The sequence below is a fragment of the Rhinolophus hipposideros genome (assembly GCF_964194185.1).
Source record: "Rhinolophus hipposideros genome assembly, chromosome: 17".
In the NCBI taxonomy this organism is placed as follows: Eukaryota; Metazoa; Chordata; class Mammalia; order Chiroptera; family Rhinolophidae; genus Rhinolophus; species Rhinolophus hipposideros.
Window position 1 is genome coordinate 32,712,968 of NC_138063.1, and position 23,144 is coordinate 32,736,111.

General features: G+C 34.3%; 1 protein-coding gene across 1 annotated transcript in view; it reads left to right on the forward strand.

Moving 5' to 3' along the window:
• CCDC178 (coiled-coil domain containing 178) overlaps positions 1–23,144 on the forward strand; it is a gene marked incomplete at its 3' end in the record, with an annotated part of 368,411 nt that overhangs the window by 96,737 nt on the left and 248,530 nt on the right. Inside the window, exons 13-14 of the mRNA XM_081078376.1 lie at positions 11,557–11,740; positions 23,041–23,103. Coding sequence (XP_080934502.1) covers positions 11,557–11,740; positions 23,041–23,103 — 247 coding nt within the window. The remainder of the gene's footprint in view (positions 1–11,556; positions 11,741–23,040; positions 23,104–23,144) is intronic.

Here is a 23,144-nt window from a genome sequence, read left to right on the forward strand (position 1 = left end):
CAGTTCAGGCAGATATGAGAAAGAACTCACCAAAACTTATAAAAAATTAAAGCTGGATTCATTTCAATTTAAGATTTTACTAATTAAATAGCAAATACAGCTGGGGAAAAATAAATCTGTGCAGTTGAAAATACAAAGAGGAACCCAGAATGCAACACAGAGAGAAAAAGAGGCAAGAAACACAGAACTGTTAAGAACTATGGAGAATAGAATGAGAAATAAAGGAGAAAATGGGAAAGCAATATTCGAAAAGATAATGGTAGATAACAGTCTATAATACTTTAAAACATGACTCTTTTGAATAAGTCATCAGAATAAATCCCAAATAAGATAAACTCAGAAAGAAAACTTTAATTTTTATTACACTATAGCTTACTCACATTGGAATGTGAGAAAATGAAGATATAACATGTTATTGTCAAACATGAATGCTATAATGACAATATCTGCAAACAGCTTTCCTCTCTCTCTAAATTAAAGGGGTAAATGGAACTTCCTATTCAAGGTCAACATCTCTATCTGTGCTCTTGGTCTTAACCCCTTTTACCCATTGTGGTTATAGTTTTATTCTTTTGTTTGTTTCTGTTTTGTTTCTTTTGTTGTTTAGATTCCACGTATAAGTGAAATCACATCGCATCTGTCTTTCTCTGTCTGACACTCCACTCAGCACAATACCCTCCAGGTCCATCCATGCCACCGCAAATGGCAAGAACCCATTCCCTTCCCTGGATGAGGATTTTCCATTGCATATAAGTACCACCTCTTCTTTATCCGTTCTTCCATCGACAGACACCCAGGCTGCCTCCACATCTTGGCCACTGTAAACAACGCTGCAGTGAACATATGGATGCACAGGTCCCCAAGAAGTAGTGTTTTGGGTTTCTTCGAATAGATGCCCAGAAGTGGGATTACTGGATCCTTTTTTGTCTCTTGTTATAGCTTTTGTTTTAAAGTCTGTTTTGTCTGATATAAGTATGACTACCCAACCATTTTTTTGTATTTTCGTTTCCATTTTCTTAAAATATCTTTTCCCATCACTTTACTTTCCATCTGCGTGTGTGTCTTTCAATCTGAAGTAAGTCTTTTGTATGCAGCATATGTAAGGGCTTTCAGCCCTCCTATGTCTTTTGATTGGAGCATTTAATCCATTTACATTGAGAGTAATTATTGATAGGTACTCGGTGTGATCAAAAGCTGTGGTGAATGTTTAAATTTTTAAAAAAAATTATTGCAGTAAAAGAAACATTGCTGTAATCCCCCTCAAATACTTGCCCTTGCTACGATCACACTTATCCCATCATTCTTGCCGCTTTCTGAAGCAGTTCTGGAAGTCCTCTTTCGTGAGTATCTTTACTGCGCTGTCATGGTTGTCTCAATGTTCTAAATCGATTTAAAACATTTACTTTTCAAGGTCATTTGACTTTAGGAAAGTTGCCAGAAATCACATGGTAACAGATCCAGTGAATAAGATGGATGAAGACACACCGTAATATTTTTATTTGACAGAAATTGTCATACCAGAAGCGATCTATGATATGGAGCATTGTCATGTTGAAGGATGAAGTACGTAAAGACACTCATGAAAGAGGACTTCCATAACTGCTTCAGAAAGTGGCAAGAACCCTGGGATAAGTGTGTTCAAGTTGAGGGAGAGTATTTTAAGGATAATTAATGGCAATGTGTCTTTTACTGTAATAATTTTTTATTTAAGCATTCATTGTATTTTGTGATCACACCTCTTATGTAGCTATTGCCATTTTATTATTCGTAATTTTGATTTCTTTTTTTTTTTTTTTTTTTTTACATCTTAAAGAAGTCCCTCTAACGTTCCTGGTGGTTATGAACTTTTTAAGCTTTTTCTTGTCTGGGAAGCTCTTTATCTGTCCTTTGATTTTAAATGATAGTCTTGCTGGGTAGAGTAATCTTGGTTGTAGGTCCTTGCTTTCCATCACGTTGAATATTTTGTGCCAATTCCTTCTGGTCTGCAAAGTTTCTGTTGAGAAATCAGCTGACAGACTCATGGGGGCTCCATTATAAGTTACTAGTTGCCTTTCTGTTTCTCAGCTGTGCAGCATCACTGTAGTAAATTGTCTACAAAGGATGAAATGTTATTTACTTCTAGTAGCTTAAAAAGGTTTCAGAATCTCACTGCCAGTTATAGGATTAAGTCCAAGTTCCCAGACTGGTAGATTAGACACTGTAATCTGTTCACCAATACAACTTTAGACTCATCTCATACCACTCCTTTTCATGATCTTTATGTTCTAGCTTATTAAAACTTTTACATATCCAAACTCATACTGTTTTAAGCTTCAGTCTTTGTCTCTGGTATTCCTCTGACTGAAATGCTCCTCCTTGTGCTGCCGCTCCTCCTTGTCCTCTACCTTTTCTTCTGGCTTGTAATTTTAAGTATAATTAATTGATTACTCATACAAGAGACACTAACTCTTCCCAGATGCTTTCCCTATTGGTAACTTATTTTCTCCTACCCATAAGCCATGATGTTATTAAGTGCTTCTTTTGTTTCATTCATTATTGTACTTTGTTTTTCATGTATTTTTTCCTTCATGAGAGTATAAACTGAGAACCTTTGTTTTAATTCATCTTCGAATCTCAGATACCTAGTACGGCACTCGACATGTAATCAATGCTCAACAAGTATTTAACTAACCTTCCCTGGTTCCATAGACTTTTCTCCTAGCACTTAGCACACTACGTACAGTTGGTTTGCTTATTTGTTTCTTCTCAGATGAGCTCTTGTTTGCAGGCTGTGTGTGTGTGTGTGTGTGTCTGTGTGTCTGTGTTTTTCTCAATAGGTGTTCAATAAATGACATAATGAACTAATGAAAGCTGAATATAAAAGTTTGTATCTTTATTTCTTTCTCTGCTTTAGTATTTTTGTGCTCCTATTCTCTCTGCTATGTGCTCTGTTGTCACAATTATTTGTTATATCTCTTTCAGCTCCAAATTAATATTAATGGTTATCTTTTTTATATTTGTCTTTTTTCTCTCATTGTTTTCCATCTCATTAAACCAGATAGCACCATAATAAAGACCCATGCTGTTACATACTTTTTAATTAACAAAAAAAAACTATTAAATCATTTGTATGTGTTATTCAATGTGTGTAAGGGCAATGTATATACACTACGTCATCATTTAATGTTGATAGGTTCTTAAAACTGTGGCAAAATGACATATAACACAGGGAATTTTACCATAAGACAATTGATATAAACAGATTTAAGTCCCAATAGCATCTCATCAATATTATAACAAAATCATGTAGAATGAAATGATGTTATTCGAGGACCTGCTATATTCTCATGTTTAATCTTTATAACAACCTTGATGGTAGGTGTTATTAAGCAACTATTACAGATAAGGAAATTACATATGAAATCATCCACCCAATTATGACAAAAGCTACCGGGATTTCAATGTACATCTTTCTAACTCCAAAATTTGTTTTTTTTTCCACTTTCCGCCTCCATTGGCAAATCTGTTCCCATTTCTGACATGTTACAGCAGACTGTGGACATGACATTTACTAACTACTTCAAAAAATGTCAAAAGCTCATTGCTTTATTCAATTCTCCATCCCTATATCTGGCTATGCCATTGTTTTTCTCAAAAGACTTCTGTTCTTCTTACTCTCTGCTTTATTTATCTATCTATCTATCTATCTATCTATCTATCTATCTATCTATCTATTTATTTATTTAAGTTAGTTTCCTATTTACTTGAATCACCTTCCCTTTAGTCCCTGCTTCTTTTATTCCTTAAATTTAAAATATTTTAAAGCACATCACAGACACTTGTGCATCTAATGAATACCCCCAGGAAACTTCTCCCAAATCTGGACTGTTTTATATTAATATATATTATATATATATGTATATATATATATATACATATATAATATATACTAATATATATACATATATATGTATATACTAATATATATACATATATATATGTACTAAGATTCCACTAAATGCCACCTCACCATTTTGATGCCATTCCCAACTGTTACACTGTTTGAATAAGTTACAAAATTAATTCAATATGCGATTTATTGTCCATATGTAGTTCATTTTAAAATGGCAACATTAAAAGATAGACATCATATTTGTTAACAGACTTTGTTCAGTACTGTGTGCATAAAAATACTTGCAAGATCTTTTAATGATAATGATGGTATATGATTGTTTACCTTGTAGTAGCAATGTAGAATTTGATAATTTTGTCTTTCAAATAAGCCAGCATCCGTTAGAAATACACTCTTTACATTTGGGACATTTGACTTGAGCAAACAATTTCACTTGACTGCTTATTCACATGATAGGCATGCTTCAATAACCTAAGTCAAGGGAAATGAACTGGTTTAAGATGATTTGAAATTGATTAATTTGGATTTAGTTTGCTTGAAGTTAACTGTGTGGTATAAATTTCTGTAAAGCCATTTTCTTACATTCAAGCTCTGTAAAATATTCTAAGTATCTACTTCTAATGTTCTACTGTCCCTCAAGCAAGACAATGCCATTGTAACTGCAGTGATCCAATGATGGGGTTGATAATAGAGGGAAATGAGCAAAAAAGCTATTGAACACAATAAAGACATACTGATATCTTCTATGAAATGTGTTTATCAAGAGTTAACAGGATGGTGATTTATTTGTAGAGATAACAATTAGAATATTATTGAAGTTGTTAAATAGCCTGGAATACTTAGAATGAATCCACAGAGTACTGAGTTCTTCATACTTGTTTAGCTGTATCTTACCAGCCTATTAATTTGCGTTACTTCACAGGAGTTTAGAGTATGATTTTTTTCATCACTTAAAAGCAGACTTTCAAATGAATATTCTTAAGTTATTTTGCTTTTATTTTACTTTTCAATTTTTTTAGATATTAAAAGAGTGCATGCACCCTTCAGAATTAACTACTCACCAATATGTTAGCCTACTTTACGCTGTTTTTTAAGGAATTAAAATATTACAAATATATCACCCTTCCCATTTCTATTCTCTCCCTCTGCAGTGGCAGTCAGTATCAGGATTTGGTCTGTATTCAGTATATACAAGAACTTGGATTCTCAGTTGTTAGACCTCCATATACTCAACAATCTTTTATTCCATCTCACACCCACCACCCTCTCTTACAGTTTTATCCTACATCTTGACATTTCCAATAATGCAGTCACCTTCTGATCTCAGTTTGAAGAATCCACTCTGATGGTCAACACCTCTCTTTCCTGTTTGCTTTCTCTACTAGTACCGTCACTCCAACCTTATTTGACACTCTGTCATCACTACTTCATTTGTATATCACACTTTCTTGTTCTTCCTTCCTTTCTTACAGAGCCTGGCTATATTTGATCAAAATAAGTAATTATTTAAATTACCTTCAGAATCTTGTTTCTATAACTTAAAAAGCCTTATTATCTAACTAAACCAGGGTCATAACAACTGAATGTGGCTAAAGTAAAACACAGCTGTGCTAATTAATCTCACCCTGGGCGGATCCTAGTTTGGTGGACCATAAAGGTTATAGAAAATGAGGTCTCTTGATGAGACAAGGATACAAGATTATGAATACAGAATGCGTATGGTCATTTCAGTGCTGCTTGACAGAGGATGTGTTATATTAGAAAAAGAGAATGGTTTTAATCCATATTGGTTAAAACATCTTATTTTTGCAAACTTTATAAAAACATATGACTGTGTGAAAACACTGTTAGGGACACTCAAAGGATCTTACAAGGTGTTGGGGTCAGGTAGAGGCCCTCATCTTTAAGCTTCATTAGCATTGTAGTACATTTGCTGCTGAGTAGAACTTAAATTCTATAACTATTCTTTGACTGTAAATCTCAAGTGACATTCAGCATGGCCAAGACATTGCTAGACAATTCAGTTTTTCCAGTAACTGTTTCGTATTTTCTTACTCTCTTCAATCCTAATGCCCACATCACCCTCATTTTAAGCTGATAATCTTCCCATATAATTCAGGGAGAACAAGGATGCAATCAAATGAGAATTACCTCTTTCTTGTACCAGCCGATGTGCATGTCTTCACATACTCCGTGTTCCCCTTTGTTACAATAGTAAGACAAGTTGCTCCTGGGTAGGAGTGCCTGTTACCTTGCACTTGCCAAGTAAATGTCATTCTCACACACTCAGAAGCTTTGCACCTACAATTATCTTCTCTTTCCCATTAATCATTATTATGTCTCTCAACTTTAATAGCACATGAACATTACAGATATTGCTCATCTTAGAAAAGAAGCACGCGCAAGCTAAAACTGAGCCCTGCATCCCAACTCTTCCTTTCTCGTCTTTATAGCAAATCTTATTCAAATACTTCTCTTTTCATGAACTCACATTTCATTTTCTATTCAACCCATTCAAACAAGGATTTTTACCAAAGTATCATTTTCTAGATCCAACGTCATTTTTTCTCATTAGTTTGAAGATATTTTCCTTGTTTTCTTCATTTAGTTTTTTTTTTTTAAATGTATGTACTTAAGGAGTACATCATGATGATTTGATATGCATTGTGAAATGATTACTACAGGCAAGCTAATTAACATATCATCTCTTCACATAGTTACTTTTTTTTGTGTGTGATGAGACACTTGAAGTTTACTATCTTAGCAAATTTCCAGTATTTATTACAATATACTTAGTAGTTACAATCATGACGTTTTACGTCCGCTCTCTAAACATCCATCTTTCATATAGTTTTGCTTGATAATATATCTGATGGCATTTGAAATCATTTCTTGTAGGTAAACTGTTTTTTTCCTCTGGGGACTTTAGAATTTTCCTATTTACAGTTCTGAAATTTCACAGTTCCATGTTTAGAGGTGCATGTGTTTGTGTGTAACATATCCAGTTTAGCACTAATAAGGACTTTCCAATGTAATGGCCCATGTTGGTTTTCAGTGCTGGAAATTGTTCAGATATAATTTTGTTACATACATCCCCTCGCTATTCTGTTCTTTAATATTTTTTTAACTTTATTGAAGTATAATTGACGAATGAAAGTATACATATGTAAAGTGTAAAATGTGATGATTTGACTTACGTATATTTGTGAAATAATTATCACACCTTGTATAGTTACTATTTGTTGTTTTCTTTCATGGTGTCTATGCCTAAGGTCTACACTCTTAGCAAATTTCAAGTAAGCAATGGTGTATTATTAACTATAGTCACTGTAGTGTACATTTGATCCTCAGAGCTCATTTATCTTATAACTGAAGGCTTGGATCTTTGACCACTATCTCCCCCATTTTCACCAGCCCTCAACCCTTGGTAACCAGCATTCTACTCTGTTTCTATTATGTATTTATTTATTTATTCATTTATTCATTTATTTATTTATTTATTTATTTATTATTATTATTATTATTATTACATTTCATATATAAGTGAGATGGTACAGCATTTGTCTTTCTCTGCCTGTCCTTATTTCACTTGGCATAATCCTCTAGGTTCCTCCATCTTGTTGGAAACGGCCGGATTTCCTTCTTCCTCGTTGCTGAATTATTTTCTCTATCCATTCATCTACTGACAGTCACTTAGGTTGTTTCTGTATCTTGGCTAATATAAATAATGCTGCAGTGAACGTGGGAGTGCAGATATCTCTTTGAGAAACTGACATTGTTCTTCAAATATATACCCAGAAGTAGGATTGCTGGATCATATGACAGTTCTATTTTTAATGTTTTGAGGAACCTCTATACTGTGTTTCTTAATGGCTGTACCAATTTACATTCCCACCGAGAGTGTATGTGGTCCCTTTTCTCCACATCCTTGCCAGCATTTGCTATCCCTTGTCTTTTTGATAAAAGCCATCCTAACTGGTGAGAGGTGATAGCTTATTGTGTTTTTGGTTTTGATAATTAGTGACGTTGAGCACCTTTTCAAGTACTTGTTAGCAATTTTTATGTCTTTGGAAAATGTTTGTTCAGGTTCTTTGACCATATTTTAATTGGATTATTTGGTTCTTACCTAGTGAGTTGTATAAGTCCCTTACATATTTTGGACACCAATCCTTATCCCATAAATGGTTTGAAATACTTCCTTTCATTCTTTAGGTTACATTTTCAATCTATTGATTATTTCTTTTCCTGTGCAAAAGCTTTTCAGTTTGACGTATTCCAGCTTGTTGAATTTTTCATTTGTTTTCATGCTTTTGGTGTCATATGAAAAAAATAATTACTGAGACCAATATCAATATCAATTTTTTCCTATTACGAGTTTTACAGATTTCGTTTTTGCACTAAGACTCTAATTCATTTCAAAATAATTTTTGTGCATGGTAAAAGTAGGTGTCCGGTTGCATTCTTTTGCATGTGGCTATCTATTTTTTCAAACACTATTGAAGAGACAATCCTTTTCCCATTGTATGTTGTTGGTGACTTTGTCAAAGATTAGTTGACCATATATACTTGGGTTTATTTCTGGGATCTTGATTTTCTTCCATGTGTCTATGTGTTTGTTTTTAAGCCAGCACCACACTGTTTTGATTATTATAGCTTTGTCATAGTAATATGATACTGCTACCTTTGTTCTTCTTTCTCAAGATTGCTTTGGCTATGTGGAGTCTTTTATGGTTCCATACAAATTTTAGGATTCTTTTTTACATCTGTAAAAAAATGTCATTGGAATTTTAATAGATTGCATTGAATATCTGTAGATCACTTTGGGTGATATGGACATTTAAAAATGATTAATTATTCCAATCCATTGAACACAGTATCTTTTCATTTATTTGTCTTCCTTAATTTTCTTATTCAGTGTCTTATATTTGTCAGTAGACATATCTTTCACCTCTTTAGTTAAATTTAGTCCTAAGTGTTTTATTATTTTTGATGCTATTTTAAATGGGATTGGTTTCTTTATTATTTTTTTTTCAGACAGTTTGCTGTTAATGTATAGACATGCAACAGACTTTTGTATATTGATTTTGTATCCTACAACTTTACCGAATTCACTTAATTAGTTCTAACAGTTTTGGGGTGGAGGTTTTAGGGTTTTTCTCTATGTAAGATAATGTCATCTGCAAACAGAAATTTTTAATTATTTCTTTCTGATTTGGATACCTTTTATTTCTTTTTCTTGGTAAATGCATTAGCTGAGACATCCAGTACTATGTTGAATACCGTGTTTCCCCGAAAATAAGACCTAGCCAGAGAATCAGCTCTAATGCGTCTTTTGGAGCAAAACTTAATATAAGACGTGGTCTTATATTATATTATATGAAACCTGGTCTTATATTATAGTAAAATCAGACCAGGTCTTATATTAATTTTTTCTCCAAAAGACGCATTAGAGCTGATTGTCCAGCTAGGTCTTATTTTTGGGGAAACACAGTAGAAGTGGTAAGAATGAACACCTTTGTCTTGTTCCTGATCTTAAAGGAAAAGCCTTCAGTTTTTAATCGAGTATGATGTTAACTGTTGGCTTGTCATATATAGGCTTTATTATATTGAGGTACATTCCCTTTATATCTGCCTTGTTGAGAGTTTTTATCATAAATGGATGTTGAATTTTGTCAAATACTTTTTCTGCATTTCTTTAGATGATCATATGATTTTTTATCCTTAATTCTATGAGACATTTGTATGATTTTCATCATTAACTCTATTAAAGTGATGTATCGCATTTATTGATTTGTATATTTGAGACATCCTAGCATCTCAGTGTTAAATCCCCATGATCATGGTGTATGACCCTTTTATTGGGCTATTGAATTCTGGTTGCTAGTATTTTGTTTAAGAGTTTTGCATCTTGTTCATCATGGATAATGGCCTCTAATTTTCTGTTCTTGTAGTGTCCTTATCTGGCTTTGGCATCAAGGTAATGCTGATCTCATAAAACAAGTTTGGAGGTATTTCCTCCTCTTAAATTTTTTGAAAGAATTTGAGAAGGATTGGTACTAATTCTTCTTTAAATCTTTGGTAGAGTTCACCAATAAAGCCATCAGATTGTGGACTTTTTTTCCACTGGGAGTTTTTGATGACTGATTCAATTTTCTTACTCATTACTCTATTCAGATTTTCTATTTATTCATGATTCAGTTTTGGTAGGTTATATGTTTCTGAGAATGTATCCATTTCTTCTAAGTTGCCCAATTTGTTGGTACATAATTCATTGTTCATAATAGCCTCTTCTTTTTATTTCTATGATATCAGTGTATTGTGACCCCTTTCATTTTTGATTTTATTTATTTGGGTCTGCTCTCTTTTTTTCTTTTCTTTTCTTTTTTTTTTTTAATTATAGCTAAAGGTTTGCCAATTTTGCTTTTCTTTCTTTCTCTTTTTCTTTCTTTTTTCTTTTTTTTTTTCTTTCTTTCTAAAAAACTCTTTCTGTTGATGTTTTCTCTTGTTTTTGGTGTTTCCCTTGTTTTTTCTCTGATTGTTGTTTCTTCTCCTAACTTTAGACTTTGTTTTTATTTTTATAGAGTTCCTTGAGGTATAAAGTTAGGTGGTTTATTTGATATCTTTTTTTTAATGTAGGCATTTATCATTATATACTTTCCTCTTAAAATTGCTTTTGCTGTATCACATGATTTTTTATGTGGTGTTTCCATTTTCATTGTTTCAAGATTTTTTTGACTTCCCTTTTAATTTCTTCTTTACCCAATGGTTGAGTTCTTGGTCTCTGAATCTTTTCTTCCCAGTTCCCTACCTCCTAGCTTTTATAAACTTATAGCTCCAATCAGTGAATTAGCTATTTTACAAACAAGTACAGTTCATACAAACCCCTCCTAAGATGGAGTGAACCTTGGCCTGGTAACCCATCAGGTGGAATACCTTCAGGCATTTTCATGCTATTTCATCTCTACTTCTGTTTTACTTTCAAGTTCCATTTCTATTCTGCAGAGAGGATTACCTCATTTACGAATGTAGCTGTGTGTGTGTGTGTGTGTGTAAGTGTGTGTGTGTGTGTGTTTATTTCTTTTTTATATGCTTCAGTGTTACGTAGTTGAAAAACGATGGTACCCAATCTCTACAGGAAACATAACTTGTTAATTTTCCATAAAGACTAGTATTTCTCTCTGTCTTTGAGAATCTTATACTGACATTAATGTCTTACTTTTTTCCTCTATTAACTCTTCCCTTAGCTATGGGTTTTCTTTCTGAGAGCTTTGTTTTAGTTATGGATTTTCCATTTGCTAAGTTTGCTTTCTCTTTTACTTATACTTTTCTTAGATTTTATTATACTTAGTAATAATGTTATATAGGATTAGAAAGGATAGATTTATACAGAAGTGAATGAATTCTCAGGGATCCCAAGGCCTTTCTTATTGATAAGCTTATTCTTTTGTGATTGAGCGCAGCCTGACAATTAGGGGTAGCTAACAGAAGCAGAAAAATAAGTGAAATATAGGGAAATATTTTCTGTATTCAAGTTTTAGTGAAATATCTGGTTATTTTGTATTTTTGGCAACAAAAAAGGAACTCTTTTACTATTATTGAATATATTTGTCTCTATTTACTCTTTTGGAATGCTCATACCTGTATTATTTATTTATTTTTTCCAGTATAAAGAAAAAAGCAGAGCTTGAGTCTGAAATCCAATCTTTGATGCAGCTGAAGTCAAAAAATGATGACCGTCTTAAACAAATATACAAGGACTCTTATAACATTGGTGCTGTTTTCCACCTAACCAGATATAAAACTGAGGAATTAGAAGAGAAAATAGCAGATGAGAAAAGAAAATTCAAGGTTTGTATTTCTGTGTTGTTCTTAGTTATAAAAAACAATAATAAACCTGAATTTTATTGATTTAATGTTGATAATTAGATTTTAATTTAAGCTATAATAGTCTTTTTTAAAATCACTGCTTCTGATAAGTCAGAAGAAAATCACTTTTCTTCAGAGATCCAGCCTGAATAGAAGAGGAATTGGTTCTCAATGTAGCTAATCAGCACTACTGTGTCTACTTTTTGCTATTACTAACTTTAAACTACCTGGAACACCAAAATATTCTTGCTTGGTTCAGTCTCTTCCTACATATCTAACATATAATACTTCCTGTCTATGGAAGTGCCACTGTACCCTTACAAATGTAAGAAAACGGAGTATCTACATCAGGCCTGCAGTGCACCAAGACCTTCAAAACACCAAGCAATTACTAGGCCCCAGTATGAAGAAACAGCTTCTCATAGGCCTCAAATCCGTTCCTAACTGAGAGATTCAATGAATAGCCACTCCCTGCCATTTGGCATAGAGACTAGCAAAATCAAGTCCATTTTACCACACATAGGAACTTTAACAGGCTATTTCTGTCCATCACACATCACACCCACTTCTTCCATCTTTGGTATTTTCTTATTAAAGACTTATGATCATGCAGTTATTTGTAAAATAGAGAATCTGTATTCTATGTCCAAGCCCTTTAATATTACTATCTTTAGTGAAGAATTTTTATTTTCCTATCTAAATTTAGGACATGTAGTCTGCCAGTAAGTGTTTCTATATTGAGAGACTGGGATTTTGTTCCCACATGGAGTCCAACTGTTGAACTGACTTAATGTATCATGCCGATGTCCCTTTCCGTGGGTTGTTCAATGGGTTTATCATATCTTATATGTTCCAAAATTAATATGATAACAAATATGTGTAGTAAAAATTAACCTCAAAATTATTTTAAAGTTATAAGGCATGCGATTATATATGTGTGTGTGTATAGCATTTATGATGATATGTTGATGTTGTTTATAATTTTCTTGAATTTTTCATAAATATGTGTTCTCTATGGCCATCTATTAGTATTTTTATTGAGAATATCAATAAAGACACCATCCACGGATTTGGCCATTTAACATTGTGGTTTATTTTTTTTTCAACTGATAGGAACCGCTTAGTATCATTCACATATTTTCTCATAGCTGTCACAACCCACCTTGAATTCTTCAGACATATTGCTTCACTAACCTGAGACATTCATATATTAACAAAGATGTTGCACTAAATTGTTTATTTTTTCTAAGTTTTCCTGATGCCATAAAATACCATATGTACGTTTAGTGCAAATTTGGTGTGATTCCACTATACTTCGCTTTGACAACCCACAGCGGTGTCCCCCTGACTTAGTTCAAGCAAAATCGAAGAAATTGTTTTTCTATCTTAATATAGCTGAGATAACTAGAAAGAAGCAACAGAAAGAAATTACTCCACGTGGGAAATAGTCCCCATTGCTAACCACTTTTGCTAATCTCTGAGCTGACTATATTGGACATTCAGTGTCTATAACGTACACATGCATATCTGCGTCAGAGTGGTAATTAACTAAAAATAAATTTCTAGATAGTCTTTAGATAATTCAGGTTTGTAGTAATTCAGGTTTGTAGTTTCTACCTTTGTAATGATCCTACTATCTTTCACTAATTAATGAAAATCTCTGTAATTTTTAGAGTCACGGCATCATGTTTTTCTGGCAGGCAACTTTGTGTATTTGTTGATCCTGGCCTGAAATTAGTCCTTAATCCATGTCTTCTGGAAAGTAAATGTAGCAATACCTCCTCTGAGCTAGCTGTGAGAAATAAGCCTTCGAGGGAGAATTTCTGAATTATGTTCTCTCAAATTAATACATCCATGAAATAACCAATAAATTTAGGCAGTCATACACTAGAAGCAACTCTGAACAATCAAAGTATCTAGCAGTTTCTGGAATTTTCCAGATGTTACACATGATTTATCCTAATTTTTAAATACCTTCAATCCTAATAACTGACCTAATCAGAAAAGACACAGTTACCCAAGTCCCAGGACAAAATTAGCCAACAGTGATGGGAGATAAATCAATAAAAGTAACATGTATTCAATTATGTTGATGGAATGAATAGAAAATCATCAAGTGTTGTCTGAAGAATGTGATAATTGGAACTAAAAAATCTTGAAAGCAATTTCATTAAATATTAAATACTATTAAATACTTAAATAGAAGGCTTCTCTGCAAACTTGAAGCATCTGGAGGGTTTTCTGCTTGAACATATTGGAATTTTGGTGGAAAACTAGAACATCAAGCATTCTGATTCCAGTTTAAAATAATAGTACTAGAACTAAGTGGAAATAATAAAATGTATAAATTTTGAGATTTATTGCTTGAATATGTGTTATTTAGAAATACGATGTCTGACAAATTTGTTGCAACGATGTTGCTAACCTTTTTTGATACCAGAAGGATTATTTGCTATGAATTTGTACCAACTGGACAAACAGTTAACCAAGTTTACTATTTGGAAGTGCTGAAAAGGCTGCATGAAAAATTTAGACGACCTAAACTTTTCGCCAATTCATGGCTCTTGCACCAGCTCACACGGCACTGTCTGTGAGGGAGTTTTTAGCCAGTAAACAAATAACTATATTGGAACACCCTCCCTACTCACCTGATCTGGCCCCCAATGACTTCTTTACCCAAAGATAAAGGAAATATTGAAAGGAAGACATTTTGATGACATTCAGGACATCAAGAGTAATATGATGACAGCTCTGATGGCCATTTCAGAAAAAAGAGTTCCAAAATTGCTTTGAAGGATGGACTAGGCACTGGCATTGGTGCATAGCTTCCCAAGGGGAATATTTCAAAGGTGACCGTAGTGATATTCAGCATGGAGGTGTACAGCACTTTTTCTAGGATGAGTTCAAGAACTTAATTGTCAAAACTCGTATGTTGGTTAGTCTTCACATATTTTGGGATTTTCTAGTAATCTTTATGATTTTTAGTTTAATTCCATTGTGGTCTGACAGCAGACATTGTGTGATTTTTCTAGTCTTTTAAATTTAAGGGTCATTATTAATGGTAGAAAAAAGCAATGTGTTATTGTCCTTAGAATGTAGGCACTCAGTAAGTGTTTATGAGAAGCATGAATACAGTTGACATTTACTGGGAAAATTTAAATACACAGATTTCTCAGTAATAAACTAGTAGTTCACTATGAGTACACGAATAAATTATAAATTGATTCAATTTTGAATTTAAAACGTTAATGGGACTTCTGTCTTTTTTACTGGTTGAGAAAAAGCTTACTGGGCTGACTTGACCAAAGATAATAACTTGAATCCCTGGACCTAAAAACAAATACACTAAAAAGTCATAATGCACATCTCTGAGTGTGAGGAATCAGGTTATTTTAATTTTATGTTTTGTAATTTTAAAGTACTTACACAGAATACACATGAAACCTTCACAAAAACTTTCATAAAAAAGGAAAGATAAACTAGTACCTCTGTGTTTATCATTAGATAGAACCAGGCTGGGCTATCACCTGGACTTTCTGTGAGGGTCCTGGCCACCAAACAGTGCCCTAACAATGCATAGCCAGAGCTGCCCTGCACCACTAATTCAATCCAGCCCAAATTTTGTTTTATGGTTTTAAGTCTTAATTTTACAATCTTGTTTGTTCTTTTCCTGGTCTCAGACATTAGATAATAAATTGAGTCATCCAACTTTTTTTGTAGTGCCCCTCTGTCGCTGGAACTCAAACTGATGTTACTTTCTTAGTTCTGATCTTAATCGGTTTACTCCCCTTTTCTCTTTGAACTTGTGTTTCGGGACACAACACTAACTGTTCCATACTTGCTTTTCAGCTGTCCTTTGTTCTAGCAGTCTCTTGCAGTAGTATAGCTCTCTGCTGCCACCTTATGGTTTCTGGTTGCAAAAGCCATGCAGCGGGTCAAAGGTGACTATTTTTAATGCGGGCTCTTCCCAGCATCACAAATGCCATCACCCCCTTTTCCTTGTATTCTCTCAAGCTCTGCAAAGTGATCTTTTGATACCTTTTATCTCTTCTCTCCAAAACCAGAATTGGGTAGTTGTGACAGAGATCTTAAAGCCCTAAAGCCTAAATTTTTTGCTCTCTAGCCATTTATCAGGAAAGCTTTCTGGCCCTGCTCTAAAATATAGGAATAGCAAATGTAGGGAGCCTTCAGGGATGAGGCAGCACACCCAAAGAAGGAATAAACGTGGATGAAGCTGCCCTCCTCCAAAGCAGAGTACGGGCTTATTGGAGAAGTTGGTTGTATCTCAGCGGCTGGTCCATAAGCAGCCACCTGTCAGATGCCAGAGAAGCTAGATGGCGGTTGAACAGCATTTGAATAAAGTTTCTGAGTAGAGAACTTGGTTGGAGTTTGAGCCACATTGGTTCCCCACATCCCGACTAGCAACAATGCTGCAGGAGGAAGGAGAAAACAACTGGAAGAGAACAAGGATGTGAAGCCCCTTTTTACAGCCATGTAACCCCTCCACTGCCCTCTGTTGAGATAACCTAAACTTTACTCCAGCTGACAAAAGAAAACTGTTTACAAAATCCAGATCCAGTATCTCAAATTAGAGTTGAAAGAGTGGTTTAGAGCTAAGAGGCAATAATTAGATAATGGGCATCATTTACAGTCCACATGCAAATTTCTATAATTTAATTGGTTGCTATATGTAATGAAGCGTCGTGTATTGAATTTATTTGTTATAATTTTTGAGTCTCCTTTTACTCTTAAAGAATCACCTACATTTTTTTAAAAAAAATTGCCTTTTGTTACGTTGACATTTTTTAGAGTCTAGTCCAGTTACTTTGCAGAATTTCTCTTAATACAGATTTATCTTTTTGTTTGCTCATGATAAGAATCAGGTTAAACACTTTTTGCAGGAATTTTATGTAGTTATAATATTGTGTCAATGAAATATATCACAAAACACATTGTGTAAGTTTGTCACATTACAAGTGATAGTAATTGCTCATTTGATTAAAGTTATGACCAACAGACTTATTCATTTCCCTGTTGTAATTAATAACTACTCAGTTGAGTGAAATTTTAAGAATATGCAACTCTCTTTGTTTTTTTTTAAACAACACAATAGACTTAGCATCTATTGGTAGTTCTTGGTTGAATCTATTATTGTAACAGTTTTGAAATGGTGAGGTTTCTGGGCTTTCATTCCCTTTACAATGAATTGGCAATTTCAAGAACTGAAAAGCCTGGCATGAATTGGGCTGCAGGCCATGTACGCAGAAAAGGCAGCCTTCTTTATTCAGGTACTTATCTCCTTGCCTTTCTTGCTACTTCACCATTTCCCAATGTCTCAGGGAAGACGTCTTGTAGGACTTGTTTTACTATTCATCCTCGAAATGCTGTTTACTAAATGGAGATTTGTGTATTATGATATTTTAACAGATACCGAGTTTCTCATTATGTACAGAGATTTTATAAAATATACTTTTGAGTTTGAAAGAACATGTATGTTGCTTTGGATAATATGGCTGTTTTAACCAGATTGATTCTTCCAATCCATGAACACAGAATGGCTTTCCATTTCTTTGTGTCTTCTTCAATTTCTTTTAAAATTGTTTTATAATTTTCAGTGTATAGGTCCTTCACAACCTTGGTTAAGTTTATTCCTAAGTGTTTTATTCTTTTTGTTGCAATTGCAAAAGAAATTTTTTTTTTAAATTTCTTTTTCTGAGATTTTTTTGTTAGTATATGGAAATGCAATGCCTATCAAAATTCCAATGGCAGTTTTTAAAGAAATAGAACAAAAAATCATCAGATTTGTATGGAACCACAACCCCTAAATGGCCAGAACAATCCTAAGAAAAAAGAATACTGCTGGAGGTATCACACTCCCTGACTTTAGCTTGTACTACAGGGCTACAATAATCAAAACAGCATGGTTTTGGCAGAAAAACAGACACTCACACCAGTTGAATAGAATTGAAAACTCAGAAATAAACCCCCGTATATCTGAGCAGATAATTTTCAACAAAGGATCCAAAAACATACAATGGAGAATAAAAAGCCTCTTCAGTAAGTGGTGCTGGAGAATTGGAAAGCCATGTGCAAAAGAATGAAACTAGACTGCTGTCTGTCACAGTGTTCCAAAATTAACTCAAAATGGATCACAGACCTAAACATAAAACCTGAAACAAAAACTGCATACAAGAAAACATAGGTACTAAAATTATGTACCTTGGCTTTAAAGAAGATTTTATGAATTTGACCTCAAAGGCAAGGGAAGTAAAAGCTAAGATAAATGAGTGGGACTATATCAAACTGAAGCTTCTGCACAGCAAAAAAAAAAAAAAAAAAAAAACATTGACAAAATAAAGAGGCAACTAACCAAATGGGAGAAGACGTTTGTAAACAATGCCTCTGATAAGGGGCTAATATCTAAAATATATAAGGAGCTCATACAACTCAACAACAAAAAAACCAAACAGTCCCATTAAAAAATAGGCAGAGGACCTGAATAGACATTTCTCCAAAGAGGACAAACAAATGGCAAATAGACATATGAAAAAATGCTCAACATCACTAATTATCAGAGAAATGCAAATAAAAACCACAGTGAGATATCACCTCACACCTGTGAGAATGGTTATCATCAACAAGACAAATAATAACAAGTATTGGAGAGGCTGTGAAGAAAAAGGAACCTTCAGACACTGTTGGGGGGAAGGCAGATTGGTTCAGATGCTATGGGAAACAGTGTGAAGTTTCCTCAAAAAATTAAGAATAGAATTACCGTCTGACCCAGCAATCTCTCTCCTGGGTATCTACCCAAAAAATCTGAAAACATTTATCCATAAAGATACATGTACTCTGATGTTCATTGCAGTTTTATTTACAGTGGACAAGACATGGAAACAACCAAAATGTCCTTCAATAGATGATTGGATAAAGACGATGGAATACTATTCTGCCATAAGAAAAGATGAAATAGTGCCATTTGCGACAACATGGATGGATCTTGAGATTATTATCCTAAGCAAAATAAGTCAGACAGAAAACGTTGAGAACCATATGATTTCACTGATATGTGGTATATAAAACTGAAAGCAACAAAGGAACAAGACAAGCAAAGAAACAAAAACTGGTAGACAATAGTTTAGTGGTTACCAGAGGGGGAGGGGGGAATGGGGTGGTAGAAGAGGGTTAAGGGAGTCAAATATATGGTGATGGAAGGAGAACTGACTCTGGGTGGTGAACACACAATGTGATATATAGATGATGTATTACAGAATTGTACACTCAAAACCTATGTAATTTTACTAACCATGGTCACCCCAATAAATTTTAATTAAAAAAAAGAACTTGAAACTTTTACAGTTTAATTCTCCAACCTAAGGACCAAAAGCAATTTATTGTTCGTTAATTTATTTTTTCAATAAGTTATTCAACAAATATATGTGTGACAAAGTACTGGAAGTGGAGGACAAAGGAGGGAGCTCACTTCAAAGTGCTTTCGAATGTGCCTATGCAATCCTGGATACTGATGGTTGTTGAATATTAGTCATGGGACAAATCCCACGACTTCTATGACTTCAGTTTTCTCATCTTTGAATGGGGAGAATTGTAGCTATGTCATTAAATGGATATGATGATTAACTTACACACACACACACACACACCTACAGGCAACCCTCACTGTGCAGAGCACTAAGTTAACTGAGACGTGTGCATATCTGAGCCATGTCCCCATTTTGCATGGTCCCAATATGCACGAGTTTTAGTTAGCATGGCACCCTACAAGACAAGGGCTGCCTGTATGTGTGTGTGTGTGTGTATGTACATATGGTGTATATTGAGAGGTTGCTATAATATATATATATATATATACACATATATAAAATACTTTTATATATTAAACATTTGCTATATTGTATATACTATATATATATAAATTTTAGAAAACTGCTTAGGATATAGCAAATTCTCAAAAGTGGTACCAATATTATTAAACCAGGAAATATTTACAATGGCTGAAGCTCTTTATCATTGTCCAGCCTTTCTTTTTGAGCGTTTTCAATGATATTAAAGTCAGGATTTTTTAAAGAAGACCACACTTTAGGTACCTATGTTAAGATTACCGTAATTTGGACCTATTTAATCCTGGTACTGTCCTCAGAAGCTGTGTTATTCTTATTGCATAACTAACAGGGACATCTCTCCAGTGCTCAGAACTTTCCCAGCAGATTTCATGTCAGAGCCAGCTATGGCATCACTGGAAGATTGGCACCTCTTTAAATACAAAGTCTCCATTCCATTCCCCAACATGTGCTGTAGGTGCCTGAGTTACAAAATTTAACAACCCAGTTGCCTGGAAAGCCTCATGGAAAGGGAAGCTTTGCAAGGACAGAGACATGTGAGAGTCAGAAGGCTCTACACCAACTATTCCCCTCACATTGAAGGATCCTAGGTATCTGAGGAATTTGATTTGCTAAATCAATCAGATAAAGTCCCTGGGCTCTCAGATTTTGTAGATTAGCGTCCTGGTTCCCACATGTGCTAGCTTTTTTGTATATTGACAGTTTATGGAATCTCTCTCACTTGTCCCATTTGCAAAACAGGACAGTAATAATAGCAATTTCATTGTGAAGTTAAAACAAGATAATTATACGTAGTAGGCATGCAATATATTTATCCATAATAATTAGTAGAACTAATGGTAGTTTAATCATTGAAGGGACTCACAACATTTCTATTTCTTGGTGGACATGGCTGCCCAGGTTCCCCTTCAGGAATCAGTTAAGTCACTTTGCTTAAAGTCATTCCGCTTCTTAGGGAAGCTCATGTTGATGACTGATAAATACAGGAGTATAGCCTTGCCTCTTTGTTCTGACTTGGGGCAAAGCCGAAGGTCCAGTTTTACTCCAGGACTCCCCATGTTGACTCAGATTGTTCGTGGGACTCCACTGCATTGTAGCTCAGCCTATGTGTCTGCCCAATCCTGCTTTCTTCCTTTCCCATCCTCTTTCTTTCTTCCTGTCCTATCCCCTCTCCAGTCTAACAGGTATTTACAAATGCACTCCTTAACAAGGATCCTGCACATCAAACCCCGCCTCCGAGTCAGCTTTACAGAATGCACCACCTGTGACAACAAGATTGTGGGACAAATAAGTCCCCTCCCTCAGTCAGATGTTGCACTTCATGGCCTAAGACTTGTGAACATCAGAGCTCCCCTTATGTCAGTCTTTGGCATGTTCTAGGGTGTTTTGAAGGTCATAGTAACTCAGTAGTTCTCCTAGGAATTGGTCAGCTTCTGGGCATTTTGCCAGTGCCTGGGTGGACCAATCATACTTCTAAGGAGTGGATAGTACCAAAGGAAGGCCTTGAGCATCTGGCCAGAAACACTCCCTGTGACTCTGTGTCTGGTATAAGTGTGAAATTGGCAACCCAGCCAGTAATATGCTACCTTCCCTCCTGGTGATCCATCATTTGACCTTTGTCTCTGAGTCGCAGAGGTTTGAGGGTATGATAGTAAACAGAGCTTGGAAGAGTTCCCCAAGGGGCTAAGAGTGAAGTTCCAGATGTTTCTCCTGTGGGAGTGCAGACTTGTTCATTGGTTACAGATTGTGTTGGTTTTACACAGATATACAGATTTCACAATTTCTAAGGACTCTCCATTCTTTTCAAAGACATCCAATTGTTTTACTCTTGCAGCTTCAGACTCCTAGTCTATTTTATTATAATTGCTCATATGCTGCCTACAGTTTTTATTAGCCTTACATCTACATGTTCTTTCTGTTTAACATTAATATCTCTAAGTTCAGGGACTTAAATTCATTTAAAAAATGAATTACTCTCTTACTGGTTGACAATTAAAAAAAAATACAAACAAAAACCTTTGAAGGATGAATGAATGGATTTTAAGGAAACAAACAAATCAATCTATATTGCAGCCAAAGTGACCTTGCTAAAACACGTGCCTTGCTTAACATCCTTCACAACTTTTCTTACTGTGCTTTAAAGATCCTATATAATGTGGTGTAACTCATCTCCTCACCAAACACACACACACACACACACACACACACACACACACACACACACACACAAGCACTTCAAATTTCACTTTTTTTTTTTCAATTAGTTTCAGACAAAAGTCAAAGGTAGCACTCTATTTTGGAATACTGCATTTTGTCTCCAGTCTATAGAGGCATTTTTAATTTGGTTCCCTTTTGATTAAATATTTAACACATTGATAAAATCAGTACATCTACCATCATGTTAGAAGAGGAAACTAATTTCATTTAAATTATCAAAAAATTTCATTGTATAAATTGGCTTTAGATGTAGGTATATCCTTAGGTGAAATTCTATGTTCATGTTGTTACTTTCCTTGTCATGTTTCTTTTTCCTTCTTTGGAGTTATTCTTTTACTTTAGGAGAGCATAGTTTTGATGGGTTGATATATCAAGAGAAAGAAGAGTTGCAGGAGAGACATGTCATTTCTTTATATTGTCTCTGTACCCTGGGTTATGATGAGGGAATCTGTAATAAAGGAGGGATATTAGACACATTTCTGAACCTCCACTCTACCTCTCCAAAGGTATAAATCACTTTAGAATAGGAGGACAGCCTAAATCCAAGTCAACACCTCTCAAATAAGGGGTGCCAGGTGTAATTCTAAAGTAGAAGAAACTTTTTAAAGTATTTCCAAATTTGGTTGTGTAATAATGCATAATACAGCTATGAAGAGTTTAAAAACTCTTCATGCAAGTAACAGAAAGAAGATTCTTCCAAATATTTTTTGCCCACTAACTTGCAAGGAATGAATTTTAAAAAGTGAAAAGAGGGAAAGAAAAGAATCATCCTAGTCAAATGAAGAATCTGGTCACATTTTGCCAACTTCAAACTTGAATTGTATCTATCTTGCTTTCAAAGTTGAAGGTGCTCATTCTGGAAAGTAATATCAGAAACAAACTGATAATTTTTTTTTAAAAAAAGAGGATTTGAAGACTGTCCAGTTTGCCCCTTTTTGTTTACTTTGATATTTTAGTTCAGAGTTATCAAGTACAAAGTGAATTGAACTAAAATTCTGTATTCTATTTCATGGCCTTGTATCACTTACTAATTTTGCCTCAAATAACACCAGACTTGTTTGTTTGTTCATAATATTCAATTTGTAATGAATATTTTAGTCTTTATTATAACATAAGTAAAGTGTATCTTCTGTTAGCAATTGTCTTTAAAAATATTTTCTGATATTCTATAAATAAAACCTTTTTAAAAATTTTGATAATTTGCAGGGTAGAGAAGAGTTCTTGAAAAAATATACTCGAACTGAAGTGGCTAATGGAATGATAATTCAGGTAATCCTAATTTACTTTTAATATTTTATTCTTCCTTTAAT